The following is a 19,917-nucleotide window of genomic DNA, read 5'->3' on the forward strand; positions in this document are numbered from 1 at the left end:
TAGTGACCTCCTAGACGACGAACCTCGAAATCTTCACTGCTGGTCTGGTTGCTCCAGACTGGCCCTTGCTCCCTTCCAAAAGAGGATCACCCAGGACCCTCCTGGTCCACTCCAGACGCCGTTTCCACTCACCGCGTGGGTTGCCTTTGCCAAGGCCTGTTGAGTCCAACTCCGGACTTCTGGCCTGCTGTTAAAAAGATGCGGGACATGGGTAAGCAGCTAACTCCAACTAGCTGTACTATAGCAAGTGAGCAATGGGAATTACACTTTTCCAAAATATATGCTAGCCCGGGAGCTGCCATAGGAGATTATGGCCCAGGAACACTGGAATCTTTAGAAAGTACCTTGGGGGAAGTTACCGTGGCCATTAACCAGAGCCTTGGTAATAAGGCACCCAGGCCGGACGGCTTCCCAATAGATATAATTAAGTACAAGCCGGAACTCTGGGGACCGATTTTTGTAAACATTTTTAATAGTCTCCCGTTTGTCCCAATACCTGCAACCTGGTCCACGAGCATAATTGTGCCCATTTATAAAAAGGGCGAAAGATCTGACCCTGCAAATTATCGGCCCATTTCGCTCCTGGACAACACACTGAAGATCTTGGGTAGGGTATTGTACAATAGAGTTAACGACTGGGCCGAGGAAATGGGGGTACTAGACCGTTGTCAAATGGGTTTTAGATGTAAGGTTGGGACCATCGAACAATGCCTAAATTTAAATCTTTTAATAAGCAAATATAACATACCCAAGGCATCGCCCATTTACCTTGCATTTATGGATTTATCGTCCGCATTTGACCTGGTAAATAGGTCAAAATTGTGGTTGACTCTTTTGTCCTACAGTCTAGATGCCCGCCTGGTACATTTCCACGCCTACCTGCACAAAGATACAAAGGCGCAGGTACGGATTGATATGTAGGGTACAGTCTCCGGGCCAATTAATGTTGAAAGAGGTGTGAGGCAGGGGTGCGTTTTAGCACCCCTGTTATTTATTATCTATATAAATGGCCTGAGTAATTCCCTGAAGAGGGCCACCACAGATGTTCCCAAAATTAAAGGAGGCTTACTACCCTGTCTTTTGTATGCTGATGACGCTGTGCTCATGGGATTAACACCCAATGCCCTACGCGCACTAGTCAGGGATTTTTCTTACTATATGGGATACTTGGATCTTAAGGTAAATTTTAATAAATCATTTATTATGTCATGTGGGCAGGGTGCCAGGCAACTAAATTCCATCACGGTAGGAGCTGATAAGTTGCTCTCAACTCAACTTTTCCATATTTAGGTATGGTCTTAGCTGCGAACGGCCTGTGGAGTGGGCATATTGCCCACGCCACAGGCAAGTTCTCAAAGGCCATAAACTCAATCCTATCCCTCCCCAGACCGAGGAAAATTGGAGTAACTAAAGCAACCCTAAAGATATACAGGCTACAATGCACTCCTGTGGCAACCTACGGCGCCGGGTTAGTAAAAACCCCTATATTACAAAGAGAGGAGAATCGGCTTTGTAGGAAACTACTGGGGGCCCCCATTTCATCATTGGGGTACATTTGCCACTCAGAATTAAATATACCATATATCAGTGATTTTATTGGTGCAAGGCCTGCACTATTTTGGTTGGCTATTTGGGCAAATGACTATGCTAGTTTGACACAGGATATCCTGAGGGAGTGCCTAGCCTGTGATAAATGGAACAGGATCCCATGGCTTCGTGCTATACAGGAAAGTTTGTCTAGCATAGGTAGAGGTGATCGTTTTGATAATCCATCTCACATTAAGAGTAATGATAAAAAGGAAGTCCAATTCGAACTATATGCCACCTATACTGAAAAGAGACTGTCAGATGAGATGCGGAAACAAACTGTTGTGTCCTATACTAACAATGGCTTATTTATTCAACAACTTCCATTGTATTTGATACTGCCAATGTGTAATTGGGAAAGATCCTTACTTTTTAGAATGAGAGCCGGAACTATTAAGTTTTCACTCTGCTTTCCTCTGGGACACAGCATATCTGAAAATATTCTGTGTCCTTGCGACGGAGTCAGTAAACAAAATGACTTACACTTCTTTTTTATTTGTAAGTTTTATATGAAATATATTAAATGGTTTTTAGCCCCATATTTTAAACAACATAGACCGCTCTCCTTGAATCAGTCCTATTTAATGCTCCTAAAATTAGAGGATGATGAACTTATATTCCGCACAAGCACTTTCTTAAAAGTTATTTTTAATGTACGCAAAACTATGGAATGCCCCTGATTTATTTACATTTTCCTTACTGTTGACCTCTTTTGCACTTTATATAATGAGAAATATGTTACTTTGTAATTGTATTGATATGTACTTTATAAAATGTATTACATCTATTGTAATTTTTAAAAAAATGCTGAAATGTATTGTTAACTGTGCTTTTATGGATTTCTTGTAATCCGAATAAAGATTTTGAATCGAATCGAATCGACAGAGAGAAGTCTGTTAGGAGCAAGTTGAGGATATAGCTCATGTTTTGTGGGAATAAGTCATTTGTGTCTGCATGGGTTAAAGTTATATATATTGTGGGTTTATGTTGTGTTGCTCGTGTCTGGATTTATTAGTGCAATAGGACAGAGTGATGCATTGTTTGAGAATGAAGGTGCCTTTAATTGGTAGTTGGGGTTGAAAAGTATAAATGTGTGATTTGTGGGGTTGTTGAGACATTGAAATGTGTACAGGGTTTGCTTGTGATACATGTGTAGTGTGCATTTGCTGGGACAGTGTCAATATGTTTTGTGGATGTGGGTAGACTAAATACTTCTGTGTACAGGATGGCTTGAAGCCATCCAGGCATACAGTACTCCTGTGAGCAGGATGGCTTGGAGCAGTCCTGGCACACAATGCAGGAAATGTCTTTGGTGCAGACACCAGAGGGATTTCCGATATATGAAAATATCCTCTGCAGCTGGGAAAGAGCCTCCCCAGCTCCTGAGGCTATTTCAATGTTTTCATTGAAATGATGATTGGCGTGCGTCGCGAGCTGGCATCATTTCAATGAAAAGAAAGTAAAATGAGTCAATCAGCACATTTCACTTTCACTGTATCATTGCTCAGGGGCTATTTCACCAATTCAGATGGGTGAGGTATCATTGGAAGAATGAAATCTCCAGGATAATCTCCCCTTTCCAATGGAACCTTTTGCAAGGGGAGTCCTGCTTGAGGATCGGCAAAGGAGGGCAATTCCCAAGCAAGGATACACTCCCCTAGACACAGTGAGTTATTTTAGTTGCGGGGAAAGGCCCCTTTGGCAAGGACTGCTCATCATAATTGGGGAGATTTTTTGGCCATTTTCTTATTTTTAGGCTTATTTTTTAGACTGATCTGCCCCTGGGGGGGGGGGGGGGGGGCAGAACCACCAGTCCCCCAGAGATTTTTATAAATATATATATGTACAGGAGATGCCCCTTGAGCAAGGGTCCCTCCTCATTATGGGGGTTTTATTTTGGCCATTTTCTACCCCCAGGGCGAATCAGCCATATTTTTAGGCAGAAAACCTCCATACACCGGGGCTTTTTTTTATAGTACAAGTCAGGAAGCGGTGACATTAGGATGATTTTCTGCCCCCACGGGAGCAGACCTGCCATATTTTAGACTGATCTGCCTCCAAGAGTGTCAGAAACCACGAAACACTTATTTTTTTTATTTTTAGGTGTGGGGGCTGCTCAGCATGTACATTACCAAGCCCCCCCCCAAATGGGAAACCGTCTGGGAGGGTCGGATGGAGCAATCACCCCATCTGTTCCCCCAGGTGGGAGCAGAAAGCCCACTAGACACTAGGGATGATTATCTTACTTTATTTTGTATGGGTGGAGGCTGTCAGGCACAAAAAGGAAAATAGTATTTCTACTACCCCTAGGGGAAGATAAGACTAATTACCCCCAACTACCCCCCTGAGGGTTGAAAGGCAGCTAGAAACCAAGGATTACCTTAGTTTTGTGGGGGAGGGGTGTGTCCAGCACCTCCATGAAGATGATAAAACAGTCGTTCTGCCCCCACAGGAGAGGGGCAGATGGGGACAATTACCCTCGCCTACACCCAGGGGGCAGAAGGCCCATTGGACACCAGGAACAGATACAGCCAAGGTCAATAGGAGACCCAACAGCAGGGCTCATATTGTCATTGGTTTGGTCTGTTCCTGTCACTGACACACAAGTGGTGCACCACATTGATCAGCTGTGGGGTAACGGTGGGTAGTAGGAATTCTGTGGATTTTTGCAGACTCTGGAAGAGTGCATCACAAACATCTGTGGACAATTTGTTACTTTCAGGGAACCGTTGAGTTTTTCAGGACATTGTGGGTTTCCTACCTCGTAGGATCCATGCACATCACTCCATCTTGGATTACCCTGGGATTACCCTGGGTGTTTAGTTTTAAAAGATGTACAGGTTTGCTAGGTTTCCATGGTGCTAGCTCAGTTGGAGCCCAAAAACCACAGCAACCAACTCTGCAAAAAAGGTTCAGTTTTGAGTGGACTTTTTTTTATCCGAGTATTGTTTTGTTCTGTTTCCTGTCATGGGCACTAGTCCTAACCACACAAGTGAGGTTCCATTTTTATCAGAAGACTTAGGGAATGCTGGGTGGAAGGAAGTGTGTGGCTCCCCACTTTTTGCAGAACTTTCCATCACGGAAATGTGAGGGAAATGTATTTTTAGTCAAAGTTTGAGGCCTGCAAGGGATTTTGGGTAACACAGTCTGGTGAGAGCCACACAAGTCACGCCATCCTGGATTCCCCAACATGTTTAGTTTGCTGAAATGTACAGATTTGGTAGGTTTCTCCAGGTATTGGCTAAGCTGGGGCCCAAAATCCACAGCTAAGCAAATTGCAAAATACAGTGAAAAAATGAAATATACCCATGTTGATTGTTGCTGAATTTACTGTCATGGGCGCTAGGCCTACCCCCACAGGTGAGGTACCAGTTTTATTGGGAGACTTGGAGGAACACAAAATAGTAGAATAAGTGAAATTACCAATTATATTTTATTGCATTTGCAACTTCTAAATAAAGACAATGTATAAGAAATAAGTAATTGGCTTAAAATTGGCCAATGGGAACCCTAAACTCTATAACCAATGACAGCCCTATCCCTATCTACCAAGCCACACCTAAACCATAAGCCCTATATCAAGTTGAAACTCTAGCCCTAGGAACCAATCAGAATCCCAGACATATCAACCAACTAGAAGTCTAACACTAAACAGTAACTCCAATATAAACCATGGTCCTAGGAACCAAACAGAACCCCAGACCTATCAGCCTATCAGAACTATAACCCTAAGTCCAAAATAAATTCTAGCCAGTCATTTCACAAATGCAACAACCAGTAAAAAATCTATATAAAGGGCATGTGAGCACTAGCTGGTGGGCAGGTGGCCGGGGGAGGGGCAGGGTTATTGCTCTACAGTCAGAATCTTCAAGGATACAGACAGGCTCAATCCACACTGTGCAGGTCCTGTTCAACCTTGCAGATAAAGCCCAAATTTAAAGCCACTAAAGAGACTGCTGTTCAATCACTTCAGCAGAGCACTTTTCCAACCAAAAGTAGAGTGTTACATATACCTTCCAAACACAGTTTAAACCATAAAGCAGATTAAGCAGTATCTCAAACACTGGTTAGCCTCTGAGATTTAGTTTTCCTTTTTACCTTTAAAAAAATTACAAGGCTTGGTACAGTACAGGGGAAAACTAGGCGAGAGATGTAAACAGTCATGTGTATCTAAAACAGCAGTTTTAAAAGTAAGAATTGTTTAGAAATCAAGAGTTCAATTCAAACAGTCACAGTTGGAGAAAAAAGCAGTTTTAAAGTTGCAAGAATACACTGCACAAGTCTGTTCTCTTACCACCTTATTTGTCCTTCTGCTCACTGGTCTGTTTAGGGCACAAAAAAGCTTTGGCTACAAAATGGAGGTGGCTGTCTTGGGGTTGCTTTCAAAAACCTAAAGGGCCTGGACAGCTATGAAAGGGGACTCATGGTTGCTTGGGGCTATAGGGACAATCAGGAAAGCCCATGCTGGTGGTCAGAGGGTAGGGAGCTACGCTGCAAGCCAAAAAATGAGTGCTATATAGACTTTCCAAACAGTTTGAACTATAAAGCGTACTAAGCAGTCTCTCAAACCTATACTGCTTATCCTCTGAGATTGTGTTTGCCTTTTTACGTTTAAGAAGGAAACATAAGCCTTGGCACTGCTCAGAAGTCATATCCTAGGGGTGGATGGGCCACATCACATTGTTGACTATGGTGTTACTGCCTGGCCACTGGGAATTATCTGTGAGCAAAGTAAGGTTAGGTGTTGCACAGTTGGGGCCCAAAGATAAGGAGAATGGTTCCCCATGAGTGAGTTCAGTGGTTCAGGAGAGTATTGACAGAGGGATCCAACAGTGTTCAGTAAGCCGTAGAACTGACAAGAGTCCCTGTAGTAGTGGGCCATTATCTATGTTCTATCATCCAAGCAGAGATGTCCATCAAAGTATTGATTAGTCTACTCTGGTTTAGACTTGAGTGGGGTTGTGTTGGAAATGGCCCTTTCTGCAGGGTCACCCCCAAACATTTTGTCATCCTCCTCCCATTTTTGCTAAATTAGTTTTTGTTGACTTTAGGACTCTGGGCACTTTACCACTACTAATCAATTGTAAAGTGGATGTGCTTCCTGATAACTTTGGTGTATTCACAATTGACATATTTTATTTATGTAAGTCCCTAGTAAAGTGCCTCAGGCCACTGAATTAAATGTCACCAGTGGGCCGGCAGCACTGATTCTACCACCAACTTAAGTAGTACTGCAAACATGTCTCAGGCCTGCCACTCTAGACCCTGTATGTGCAGTTTGACTGCTATGTCAACTTGGCATTTAAAACCCCTTACCAAGCCTTAGAACTCCCCTTTTTTCTACATATAAGCCACCCATAAGATAGGTCCTAGGGAGCCCATAGGACAGGTTGCTAATTAAGTAAAAGGAAGGAAATATACTTTTTATTTTTACCTGTCCTGGCAATAAGAACCCCCAATTCAGGTTTTGCTGCAGTGAGGCCTACCCCTCTCATAGAATAACATTGGGGATTTCTTAATGGATTTATAAAAGACATTTCCTACTGGAGAAAGAGTAAATAGCAATGCCTGGTACCTATGGGTTTGTAATGATAAATCCTCTTTAATGGTAAAGTTGTATTTATGATTACAACTTTTTGAAAGTAGACATATTTCTGCTCTTAATGTGATGCTACCTGTCTCCAGTACACATCTAGGGTAATTGGCAGCTAGGCATTGTGAATTCCCTCTAGACAGTTCCTCATAAAGGGATCTGAGGAGTGCCTGATGGGCCATTCATATCCTGATGGGCCATTAACATTGTGATGGGCCATCCTAAGCAGAACTGGAAGTTGACACTTGCACTTGAAAAGGATGTGCCTGTTCACACACAAAGAACTACATACACCCCATAGTGTGTCTGGAGCAAGGGAAGGATAGGGAGGACCTGTGTGCACTTTGAAGCCCCTCTTTGAAATTTCCCCCACTTCAAATGCACACATAGGTATAAAAAACTAGACTGCTGACCCTACCAAATCAGAATACTTATGGATCTCAGTATACTCTGCCAGTAAGAAGGGCTGTTGTGCTGCTATAAGGACTACTAATTTGCTGGTCTGCTGCCCTGGAAAGACTGTTTTCTTGCCTGTGCTGATGTGTTGCTTGCTGCCTTCCCTGCTTGGGTTAGAGGGAGAGTACTGGACCCATAGCATCCTTAGAACCAAACTGACTCCTACCGGCTTGCCTCCTGTTCTGATGGCAACAAAAACTACCTGCATCTCTCCAACCAGATCCTGGATTATGCAATCTGTGAGTCCTACTCCGCTAAATGGTGGCAATTCAGTCCTGGGCCCTTATAAGTGTTTTTTTCTGTGTTGCAACTGTTGATGTTCACTTACGTCTGCCAATATGTCAATCAGAATAGGTGTATTTCATCCAAAATGATGCATCGCCTACCTTTAGCACTGCTCAACAAAAAAGTTTCCCAGAGGGTGCTGCTTGATAACAATGCATCATTCATCTGTGGTTCTGCTCGATGCAGAAGCTTTCCCAAGCATGCAGCTCGAAGATGATGCATTGCCTACAAATCCTTTTCATACACCATGATGCATCACTTTCCTGTTCCTCGCTTCTCATCCTCGACGCAGCCCCTCTAAAGGTACTGTTTTCAGTGGGTCAAGTCTTGTACTTGTATCTGGTCCATCTCCATCATGGCTGGCTTGAATTTTTGGATTTACCCTGGTAAAGCACAACTAGATTACCCTGGTTGGAGCTTTATGTTTCTAAGCTTGATATTTGCAGATATTATTTAGAAAATCAAACCTTGACTTCTACTGATTAGATTTTTGTTGTTGTGGTGTTGTCTAGTTCAATAAATTAAGCTCTATTTTTCTACCCTAATGTGGAGTATTTTCCTGTGGTATTTTCACTGCTTTTCTGTTTTAAGTGTAGCACAAATACTTCGAATGAACACAAAAAAACGGGATACCGGAAATTGGAACCTAGCTAAGGGAGAAAAACAGACTGCTGCTCAAGTAGAGTGGAAAGGTGTACTGGTGGGAAAGAAAACTTTCTTTCTATAGTCCCCTCAATCACCAGGGTTTCCTCTTGGTGACATGCTTCATCATACGGGTCCTCTCAATCTGCTGCAAATTGAGGCATGCTATGACTTGCAAAGTTGCGTAGGAGCACTTATGTGAGATAAATGTGTAGTCCAATGATGTGGACTGGAGAAAAATGGGTTAAAAATACCTAACTAGTGGGCAAATGATTTTATTCTTGCTTCTAGTTGGTATGTTTAAAAAACTGGGGTAACTACTAGGAAAAAACAACGTAACCGTGATGTTAGGCATCCCTAGCTTAAATCAACATGTTTCGAGCCTCCCCAAAGGTCTTCCTCAGGACCGCACAGGGACCAGCCCTGTGTGTACCACTCCTAGGTGACCTATAAATAAGGTAATGAGTGAAGTAAAAAGGTGAAACACCTACTGTGCGTGCACTAGTAATACATACTACTTACTCAATGTTATATAGCTTTTTTTATGTGGCTCAAATGTGCCCCATGGTCTGGAGGGGTTGAGGGGCTCGTCATCACAATTTAGTCAGAGCGCACCTCACCGGCAATACACCAACTCACATATTGCAGTCTACAGGGGATACCGCAATTGGTTTCAATTCTGACCAGCTGAAACATAATGAGCCGGTTGGAATCGAAAACGACTATGGAGATCTGAAAGCCTCTTTCTGTTGGACGCTTTTCTACCTCTATTGTAATCTGCCCCAAAATGTTTACAAAAAACTATAAAAAAAAGTCTATCAACTCAGCCACCCATTGTCTACTAACCTATACCCTAAAATGATTTTCTACCAATAAAATTTAACTCTAAAGTTACTGGTGAATCTTTTTCTAACTCACAAGTAATATTAGATTTAAACTTTTCCTTTAAGATTCCAATGTTGGTGTTTATATATGTCTTTTTTTATTCAAGTCATTGTATAAACTCACTGTGAGGAAAGTTGTTATAGATTTACAGCTCTTCTGCCTCCAACTATACTGGTTGCTAAAGACACACTCATTTGTTATCGGGTCGTACCTGTGAGTCTGCAGTGGACTATAGGCCTATAAGCAGGCAAATTAGTTTTTTCACACACCATATTCTCCATAGATTAAATACTGTTTACAGCATCCACCTTTGTACTCGTATTCACTTCCTTTCTCACTGGAGGTTTTGTAACTGTGAGGAGTATCTTACAGGTTAAATCCGTACTTAGTAGGGCAGTAGTAATGTAAATGAAGATGAGTACTTGGGTTTCTCCAAACAGTTATATAATGATTGAACACTGGGCAGTAGGGGTTACCCTTCTGTCTGTGGTTGATTGTTAATACAAACTAGGCAAACCATGTAGAATATGGTATTGAGTCAATGTTGCACATAACATAGCTTGTTTCACCTAAGGGGGTTGTATCTGTGATGGCATTACTGATGCTTAATTAATCTGAGCTATTCTATACTTGATTTCAGATCTCTAATGCCATACTACTTTATAGAGTAATGTGATCCTAAGTAGCTTGGATGATGTCATATCACGTGTCACATTGAACATACAAGAGAAAGCTCTGAGTAGAAAGGGCAGTCCTTCTGTGCACACTGCTATGCACAGATGTTTTCCTAGAGTACAGACAGTGTAAAGAGGGCAGTTTTTTCCTGAAGTCCAATAAGCACAGTCATTCTCGAACACAGAGATCTCAGCAGAGAGGCCACCCTTGACCACATTCTACTATATACACCCATCTTTCTGTACCGAAGGCTAACCAGAGAAAGCAGGCCCTCATCACACCCTATTAAGCTTGAATGTCAGTCAATGCAGATATTTCAGTGGACCGTACAGTCTCTTCTCGTACACTATCATGCAAAGCCATTCCTCTTGGATGGGATGAAGGGATGTGTGTATACAGGATATTTCAATCCACATTCTACCATGTGCACCTGATAAATATTACTTTACATTTAAAAAAAAACCCTAGACAGTCACTGAAAAAAGGTTAAAGTGATGTTATAGTTAGGTTAATATGTCATTGCAAACATAACATTCTAAGCTAAAAAAACACATAAAACCACCAGTTATAGCTAACTATAACTTGTGCAGCTGTCAATCACCTCTTATGACCTCACATATTATATCATTTGTGACACGTGATATGACATCATCCAATCTACTTAGGATCACATTATTCTATAAAGTAGTATGGCATTAGAGATCTGAAATCAAGTATATAATAGCTCAGAGTAATATTAAGCCTCAGTAATGCCATCACAGATATAACCCCCATAGGTGAAACAAGCTATGGTATGTGCAACATTGACTCAATACCATATTCTACATGGTTTGCCTAGTTTGTATGAACAATCAACCACAGACAGAAGGGTAACCCCTACTGCCCAGTGTTCAATCAATATATAACTGTTTGGAGAAACCAAAGTACCTGCAGATACTCAACTTCATTTACATAACTACTGCCCTACTATGGACAGCTTTTACCTGTAAGAGACCCCTCACAGTTGACAAACCTTCAGTGAGAAAGGAAGGTAATATGAGTACAAAAGTGGGTGCTATACACAGTATTTACTCTATGGAGAATGTTTATTCTATACCACACAATTTGGAGACAGTACAACTCTCATGAGAAATACACCAAACAGCATTAACAAGTAGCTAATACGTAAAGTGTTTATTCTATGCAAGACATGACCAAAGAGACACTATTCACTTGAACACCCAAGGTCTGAAGGTGCTAAAGGTCATACTACCTGCATCCTTCAAACTGGAGTGATAACTTGACAGATATTACAGATAAACCATCTTAAAAATCTAATCAAACACATGTGCACATTTCAGAACCTGGTACGTCCAGTCTTCTATTTTATGTAGAAGTTGCCAAGATGAGACAATTTTGTCTAAATCATCAAGGCTGCTTACAAAACAAATTATGTACTACATAGAACCTTTAGCCTTTTTGGGAACTTTTTCTGCAGAACCCAAAACATTGTGTGGAACATACTGGACACAAGTGGTCAACTGTCACCTACACATAGAGTTACTCTTGAACACAAACATTTACAATGTGTTCAATACCTTTACAAGCCTTTTAAGCCATATGGAGCACATGTGTTTTATAAACACTTGCACCCATAAGCTGGACACACACTTCACAAAATGAGGCAGAAAATTAACAAAGAAATTACCCACCACTATGTAACCTTAAAAAAAAAGACTAGCACACTCATTGAACAAAATTATATCTTATTATCACTCTAATTTATGTTACCTTAACATTTGTTTTTTTCAGTGAATATTCATTTATTGGCATTATTTTTAATAGAACATATTTATAGGTAACTATGCAAGTCTTACAGCCAGCAAAACAAAACAGGAAAAACATGTTGGCTAGTGCAGCAAATGGATGTCATTTTTTACTCTCAAGATATATACTTTTCAATATCCAATTACAATTCTAAAACCAAATCCTGAATGCACAAGTATGTGTCATGTATTCATTTAAACCAGGAGTGTTCAAATTGGTCTGGATTCATGCCCCCTTTTTAAGTTTAATCATTGCCTTTGTAAAATGTTTCCCATGTATTAATATTGACATGCATATATATTGCCAGTCGAACTCCCAAATATCTGGCTTTGGTTGGTTCCTCATGAACCGATGATGTGCGCCATTAGTTTTTCACCAATCAAGTGCCTAATCCTTTGCAATAATTTTAGCAAATGCAATGTAAAAATATCACTTTTCTTTTTTCTCTGTATTTCAGGTTGACAGAAGCACCAACAGCAGGTAAGGCTGGTTTGATTTGAAGCCAACCATGATGAAGGAATTCATGAGTGAGCTGTGTGGGTCTCATGGGTCAAAAGCTTTACTTTGGGACTTTTTGGCTCTATTTTTCTTTCAGCAAAGCAAGGAAGAATAACAAATCTTTCAAGCATCCTACAAGCATGTAAGGGGTTGATAACCATCAGGCAGGTTTGAACATAATCCATATTATGTGAATTAGGGTAATAATTTGCAGGGATGTCTGTTTCTGAGAGACTGTCTACATGTTTTAGGCTGTTGCTTAACCTAAATGTTGCATTATTGCCAGAGTGAAACTTGAACAGGTATAATCTGGATGGGGCCAGTAATCCCCCTCCCCTGTTCCATCTGAATTAATCTCATCAGAGCCTTACTCTTCTGTCTGGTTCTAAGATGACAAAGGAGATCAGATACTTCTTTATGATGGTCATGTGGCAGCATCAACCACTAATAGAAAAAGCTTGGAGTAGACCTTAGCCAGCATGGATGAACCTCTCTTAGGGTAACTGGTGGTGACAGTTCTTATGAAGATCAGAAAACTGGCTAAGATGCTAATTTAAATGTTGGTAGAAAGGCTACTTCATTGCAATGGCAATGGGGTACCATTTCAGCCAACCTGAAGGTACGCCCCCTCAGTTATAGTCGGACAGGCCATTATTGTTTAGACGGTGTAGACTACTCCATGCCTACTGCCTTTACACACCATCTGTCCATCCCACATATTTAGATTAGGAAGACACACAGCCAATTTTCTCTACCCTTCACCACCATGAGAAATGTGAGAGTAATGGCCAGTAAACACTTTTATGTGACCTCCATGCTATAGTAAAATGCTCCTATGGTGAGGGGAGTTATTGCTCTTCTAATTTTTAAAACGAAAATCACACTTTGGGATTTTCTTTTTGAAAATAAAAAAGAACGTTTTACGTTTGATGTACGGCTTCCTAATTTTGATAGAGCTGTCGGTAAAACTCACAATGCATTTCCAGGAACTGCTGTTATGGTGGTTCCTCGAAATGCTAGAGATGTCTACATGGGCAGCAGAGATCTCCAAATACTGTAGGCAGAGGACCCACACCATGGTGGATATAAAGTACTTCACCCTGGCAATGGTAATTACTGTCTGCCAATAATTGAAACAGCTCCTAAGCCTTGATTTATCTTTATGATTAGAAAGATTCTCATGGTCTCTGACACATCTCCCAGGTCATCTAGCAGTGGTTATAGATGCCAGTTCTCTTTCATGCTAGGGTTTTAGTGAGTTTTAAGGACTGTTTTGCAAACATCATTTATTGGATGGAAAAATAACATTTAAAATGCAACACTGATAAAATTAAAATTCTTCTGTTTGAAAAGTCAAATCTGTTTTCTCTTATGATGTGGTGGCCAAACTCTTGTCCCCTCCTCCTGCCACAGTAGAAGTGGCAAGAAAACTGGGAGTGAAATTTGATAACATACTTTTCTTTAGCCCTTAGCACTATCAGTGGCCAGTAAGTGGTCTTCAAGGATGAAATCTTTAAAAAACATCTTTGACTTTTCCCCCTATCCGCAAATAAAGCAGTCACTTTTGCCCTAGTAACATGAAGGCTGAATTATTGTAATAGTCTTTAAACAGGGAGTTCAAAGCAGTTGCTCTATAAGCTCCTGATGGCCCAACATGTGGCTGCCAGACTGGTACTTAAACTCCCTAAGAACTCAAGAAAATGCACTGGCTTCCGGTTCATAAGAGGGCTTAATTTAGGATTCTCAATGTGGTCTTCAGAGTATTTCATGCTATGGGCCTCAAATATCTAACTTCCCAGTTATGCCACCATAGGACTCAGGGGATGAAGAGATTCTCCAATGACAATTTGATAAAACCTCCGTCCTTCAGGCTCAAATCCCATGGCATTAGGTTTAAAAGCTTGAACTAATGTCCAGGCATGCTTTGTTTCAATGAGAATGAAGCTAGTTCTAAGAGGAGTCTGAAGACTTGGCTCTCTTTTGTGCTGTATACTCTGTGACATTCTTTATTATAGTTGATTGCCCCCCTGTCTTCTCACATACTTATGCTTCCTATGTTGGTGCTCCTTGGTTGTTCTTTTTCTGCATTGATCTGTAGGTGGAGAGAGGATTGAGGTTGCACCTGGATGCTCTTGTTTAAGTGATTGTGTAATCTATAAATATCACTTTCATAAATTCATTTATTCATTGCAATGCAGTCCACTTTCTATTAGAATGCTGGTTCTGTCCCATTTGATGAAGTACTTCTTAGGTCTGTTGAGTCCCTGATACAGTTACTGGAGCCCATCCAGCTCATAATTGGAGAACAATGCTAGTTACTGTGTTTAAGTGGAAAGCAGGAGTCAACTCAGATAGCTCAGGCATAATTCTGTTTTCTGATGTTCACGATCCAGAAATGGACTGAGGAAATTAGTGGAGAAATGTTATTTTTGCTCAGGGCTCTAGCTCGTAATTGTAGAATCCACTAGAAAAAAAATGCAGAAGAACCACCAAATTATAAAGAAACCACTGCTATTCTCTCATCACAAAAATGTTTTCCCCAAAATAGCATTCCTGTCTTTAGAAGGTGGTGTTTTGTTTCCTGGCAACACATATTTTCACACCTAACTTCTATAATAAACACTGCCAGTGGAGGAAGGGAGAACCAGAACAAATATTGTATCACTGCTAGGCTTTCATGCAGAATACCAGTGAACTAGATGTTTGATAAATTGGTAAAAATTTAATTTAGGCAAGTATTTGTCATTTTCCTAGCGAAATTGGAAAGCATAGACTTTTATTCACAATCAGGCAACTCTTTGAAAAATTGTAATTTGACCAATAGAGAGCAATATCATATGATAGCAGTTCTCTATAGGAACATACCTTTCTTTATTAATTAGCATGCCCCCTCTTTTAGACATAAGCCACCTTACCTGTGAGCTTATAGGATGCACTTAGAGATATTTTTGCTACTGCAAGGTTTTACACTGCAGTGAACCCAGAACCACACACTTTTTGCTATGCATAGATAGACACTTCAGACTATAGGTTACACTTAAATTCCAAGTAAATGGTGAATTTCCCGCCCAGATTAACATTGTGCGATTGTAAGTAATTTTTGATTGGGGTAGAGCACATGCACTGTCAGGCTGAAAGGCGATTTAAAAGCACCACAAGTCATTAAATGAGAAACAATCAGTACAGAAAAAAGCAAAATGTCAAGGAGGGTCACACAGGAAAGATGATATTGCCACAGTTCACTATCAGTTTTAACAATATACATGTTAAGGTGGTTAGACATTAATACTCTCAGAAAGTCTTTTTCAGGTATGTTGGCTTGGTTGATTATCTTTTGAAGCACAGTCAATCTTCTTTGGCACCACCACCTTCACTTAGTTTCTCATATCTTATTTTCTCGCCTTCATACCTAGTACTTTTCCCTTCCCTCTATGCGCAAAAGGCACATTACTCTGTCTCTATATGCTGACACCTCATAACAGAAGTGTGAAGTAGTGCCACTTTTTGTGCAGTCACCCCAACATTTTAAGAACCAATGCTACTGTTTTTTTTTACTCTGAATACTTGAGCACTGCTGTCCAGCTCCCTGTATATGTCTTCTGACACCTGCAGATTTTAAACCTACAGGTAAACCAGTTAAACGAATCCTAGTATTTAAAAGTGGTATGTGCAAGAATTTAGGGCCTGAATATGATGCTGGTAGGACTTTCATCTGACCGGCACCATGGCGAAAGCAGGACCGCCCGACTAGCTGTTGGTGGTCCCACAACCTGGTATTAGAATGCAACCACCTTCAAGGTGGTTGCAATCTGTATATGTTGGATTGTGGTGTGTGCTACGGGCTGCAGCACATGCCTTAATCCAAAATATACACTTTTGAAACCTCCCTGCACTATGTGGTAGGCACCATGCCGTGCTTGCCACATAGTTCAGGGATGTTTCGAGGGGTAACATAGGTGCCCCCAGGATCTATTGCGGAGGGCCAGGGCGGAAGGGGGGCCCTCAGTGGGCCCCCAAAATCACTTTCTGATTGCCCTCCCGTGGGGGGTTAACCGCCATTAAACGGCTGGGGGAAAGGAACATTGTAATCCATACGGCACTATTGTAGGGATTGCAGTCCCTTATATGGCAGGCTGTCCATCTGCATGCCCGCCATCTGCCCGCCATTGTAATGGGGCGGGTGGACCTCCGGCTTCACAGTGGCGGTTCCACCGCCATCGTAATCAGGCCCGAAGTGCATGCATGTAAGTACTGTTACAAGCCCCCCAACAGCTACTTTAACTGTGGAGAATTGTAGTTGTCTGTTAGATTTGGGGGTCTCTAGTTGGCACAGGTAGGTACTTAGGACAAATAGGGACCCTTGCCTCTAGTCAGGGTAAAGGGGAACATTCCTAAAATAACCCCTGCTCATCCCCTTGGTCGCTTGACACGAGCAGACAGGCTTATCTCAGAGGCAGTGTATAAAGCATTTGTGAACACATACAGTAATCAAGTGACAACACTACAGATGGACACCACACAAGTTGTATATTAAAAATAAGAATTCCTTATATAGATTTAACACAAGATCACAAACGACAAAAACTCCACAATACTGTACTTAAAATGGTAGGTTTAGCTTAGTTCTCTTTAGTTCCTAAAAAGCAACACTTTGAGTCAATGTACCTTAAGATGCGACACGCAGGGCAACAAAAGTGTTGCAACAATGGAAATGGGGCAAAATCCAGTGCAAAGAATTAAAGATGTTAAGTTCTTCCTGATGTAGCATGCTTCTCCGATGTTGCGAGAAGTCTCGGCTCGATGCGTCAGCTGCTGTGGTGACACCCTTGGTCAGAGATGTGACAACAGCGGCATTGGCAATGACACTCTTCTACCTCGATGCGAGACACTTTCGCTCGATGTAACATCTGCAGCGGCGACACCCATGTTCTGAGATGCAATGACAGCGGCTTTGACGGCAGCACGCTTCTCCGTGGGTGCGAGTCACTTTTCTTGATGCAGTGCAATGGGGCAGCTACAGCGGTGACATCCTTGCTCAGAGATGCGACAGCAGTGGCTGCGACGGCGACACGCTTCTTCTTCGGTGCGAGACGCTTCTCGTGATGCATTGTAATGCGTCAGGTACAGAAGCATCACCCTTGTTCAGAGATGCGACGGCAGCAGCTGCGATGGTGACATGCTTCTTCTTCGGTGCAAGACTCTTCTCTCGATGAGATGTAATGCCTCAGCTACAGTGACAACACCATTATTCAGAGATGCAGTGGCTGCAACGGCAACATGCTTCTTCCTCTTGAGTCGCGCTTCCAGCTCCTTGTGACACATAGTTTCTCAGAAGGCCCAAAACAGCAGCAGACACTTCCAAAGAACTCTTGGGGAGCTGGGGGTTGAAATCTGTTGTCCATCAGACTTCAGCAGGAAGCAACCTCTTTTCTCAAGCCCTTGTGGATCCTTCACAAGTCGAATACAGTGCACACAAAGTCCTTTCTCCTTTCTTTGGCAGTAAGGCAACCGCTGCAGGACAATCCTCTAAGCAGCACTTCAGCTTAGGGATAGTCTCTTCTCAGTTTCTTCAGGTTCCTCTCCTCAGCAAAGGTTTCTTCTTGTAGTCCAAAAGTGATCTAAATTCTTGGGATCAGGGTCCCAATACTTATACCCAAAAATCCTTTGTCTTCTGAGGGCAGAGGGACCTTTGCCAGTCCAAACCAGTTCTGGAGCACTCTGTTTACATGACTCCTTCTTTCCTTTCACAGTGCAGGGCACAAACATCAGACACCCCACAGGAGGTGGAGCCAGCATTGTGGAGGAAAGGCATAGACCTGGAACTCTCTTTTGACATGACTCCTTCTCTCCCTTTCGCAGGGCAGAGACATCAGACGCATCACTGGGGGTGGAGCCGGCATTCTGGAAGGCAGGCACAGCCCTATTCAGGTCCCAGGTGCAACTCCTACAACCCATCTACATACAGATCTCTCTATTCACCACTTAGCTAACTCATTCTGTCTCCTGGAATCCCCAGCCCTGTCACTCAACTCCAGACAAGGAATAAACAATCTGTAGAAACAATCGCAATGGACTGCACACCGCTAGCCCCTCCTCCGGATCGCCCCTCGGGACTCTGGTACATGGAGTTCTTGAGTGGTTCACCCCAGTGGGTGCAAGTAGGTACTTGTTAAACTGATGATCTCTAGACGCGATACATGTCCCGGGTTTTTGGATATCGCCCGAGACATGGCTCGGGTTTCGGGATGACTTCCCTCATCAGTAGAGAAAATAGTTAGGGGTGGAAGAGAAGGCCGCCAAGCAACCGTCAAAGGCCTCGATGCCCGAAACAGCACGCAGGTGCGTCGTCCAGAAGCTCGTCAGCTCAAAGCTCAAGGGAGCCAATTTGTAGAAACAATCACAATGGACCGCACACCGCTAGCCCCTCCTCCGGATCGCCCCTCGGGACTCTGGTACATGGAGTTCTTGAGTGGTTCACCCCAGTGGGTGCAAGTAGGTACTTGTTAAACTGATGATCTCTAGACCCGATACATGTCCCGGGTTTTTGGAGATCGCCCGAGACATGGCTCGGGTTTCGGGATGACTTATCTCATCAGTAGAGAAAATAGTTAGGGGTGGAAGAGAAGGCCGCCAAGCAACCGTCAAAGGCCTCGATGCCCGAAACAGCACGCAGGTGCGTCGTCCAGAAGCTCGTCAGCTCAAAGCTCAAGGGAGCCAATTTGTAGAAACAATCACAATGGACCGCACACCGCTAGCCCCTCCTCCGGATCGCCCCTCGGGACTCTGGTACATGGAGTTCTTGAGTGGTTCACCCCAGTGTGTGCAAGTAGGTACTTGTTAAACTGATGATCTCTAGACCCGATACATGTCCCGTGTTTTTGGAGATCGCCCGAGACATGGCTCGGGTTTCGGGATGACTTCCCTCATCAGTAGAGAAAATAGTTAGGGGTGGAAGAGAAGGCCGCCAAGCAACCGTCAAAGGCCTCAATGCCCGAACCGGCACGCAGGTGCGTCGTCGAGGAGCTCGTCAGCTCAAAGCTCAAGGGAGCCAATTTGTAGAAACAATTGCAATGGACCGCACACCGCTAGCCCCTCCTCCGGATCGCCCCTCGGGACTCTGGTACATGGAGTTCTTGAGTGGTTCACCCCAGTGGGTGCAAGTAGGTACTTGTTAAACTGATGATCTCTAGACCCGATACATGTCCTTGGTTTTTGGATATCGCCCGAGACATGGCTCGGGTTTCGGGATGACTTCCCTCATCAGTAGAGAAAATAGTTAGGGGTGGAAGAGAAGGCCGCCAAGCAACTGTCAAAGGCCTCGATGCCCGAACCGGCACGCAGGTGCGTCGTCCAGGAGCTCGTCAGCTCAAAGCTCAAGGGAGCCAATTTGTAGAAACAATCGCAATGGAACGCACACCGCTAGCCCCTCCTCTGGATCGCCCCTCGGGACTCTGGTACATGGAGTTCTTGAGTGGTTCACCCCAGTGGGT

At 42.8% G+C, this 19,917-nt stretch overlaps 1 protein-coding gene across 3 annotated transcripts in view; it reads left to right on the top strand.

The window, feature by feature from the left end:
• Positions 1-19,917, top strand: part of LOC147665135 (GTPase IMAP family member 1-like) — a 113,305-nt gene that overhangs the window by 53,150 nt on the left and 40,238 nt on the right. For all 3 annotated transcript variants that reach the window (XM_086949743.1, XM_086949744.1, XM_086949745.1), the window contains one exon: positions 12,387-12,409. In XM_086949743.1, the coding sequence (XP_086805869.1) occupies positions 12,387-12,409 (23 nt within the window). The remainder of the gene's footprint in view (positions 1-12,386; positions 12,410-19,917) is intronic.

Source organism: Lissotriton vulgaris, unplaced genomic scaffold (assembly GCF_964263255.1).
Source record: "Lissotriton vulgaris unplaced genomic scaffold, aLisVul1.2 SCAFFOLD_1232, whole genome shotgun sequence".
Classification (NCBI taxonomy): domain Eukaryota; kingdom Metazoa; phylum Chordata; class Amphibia; order Caudata; family Salamandridae; genus Lissotriton; species Lissotriton vulgaris.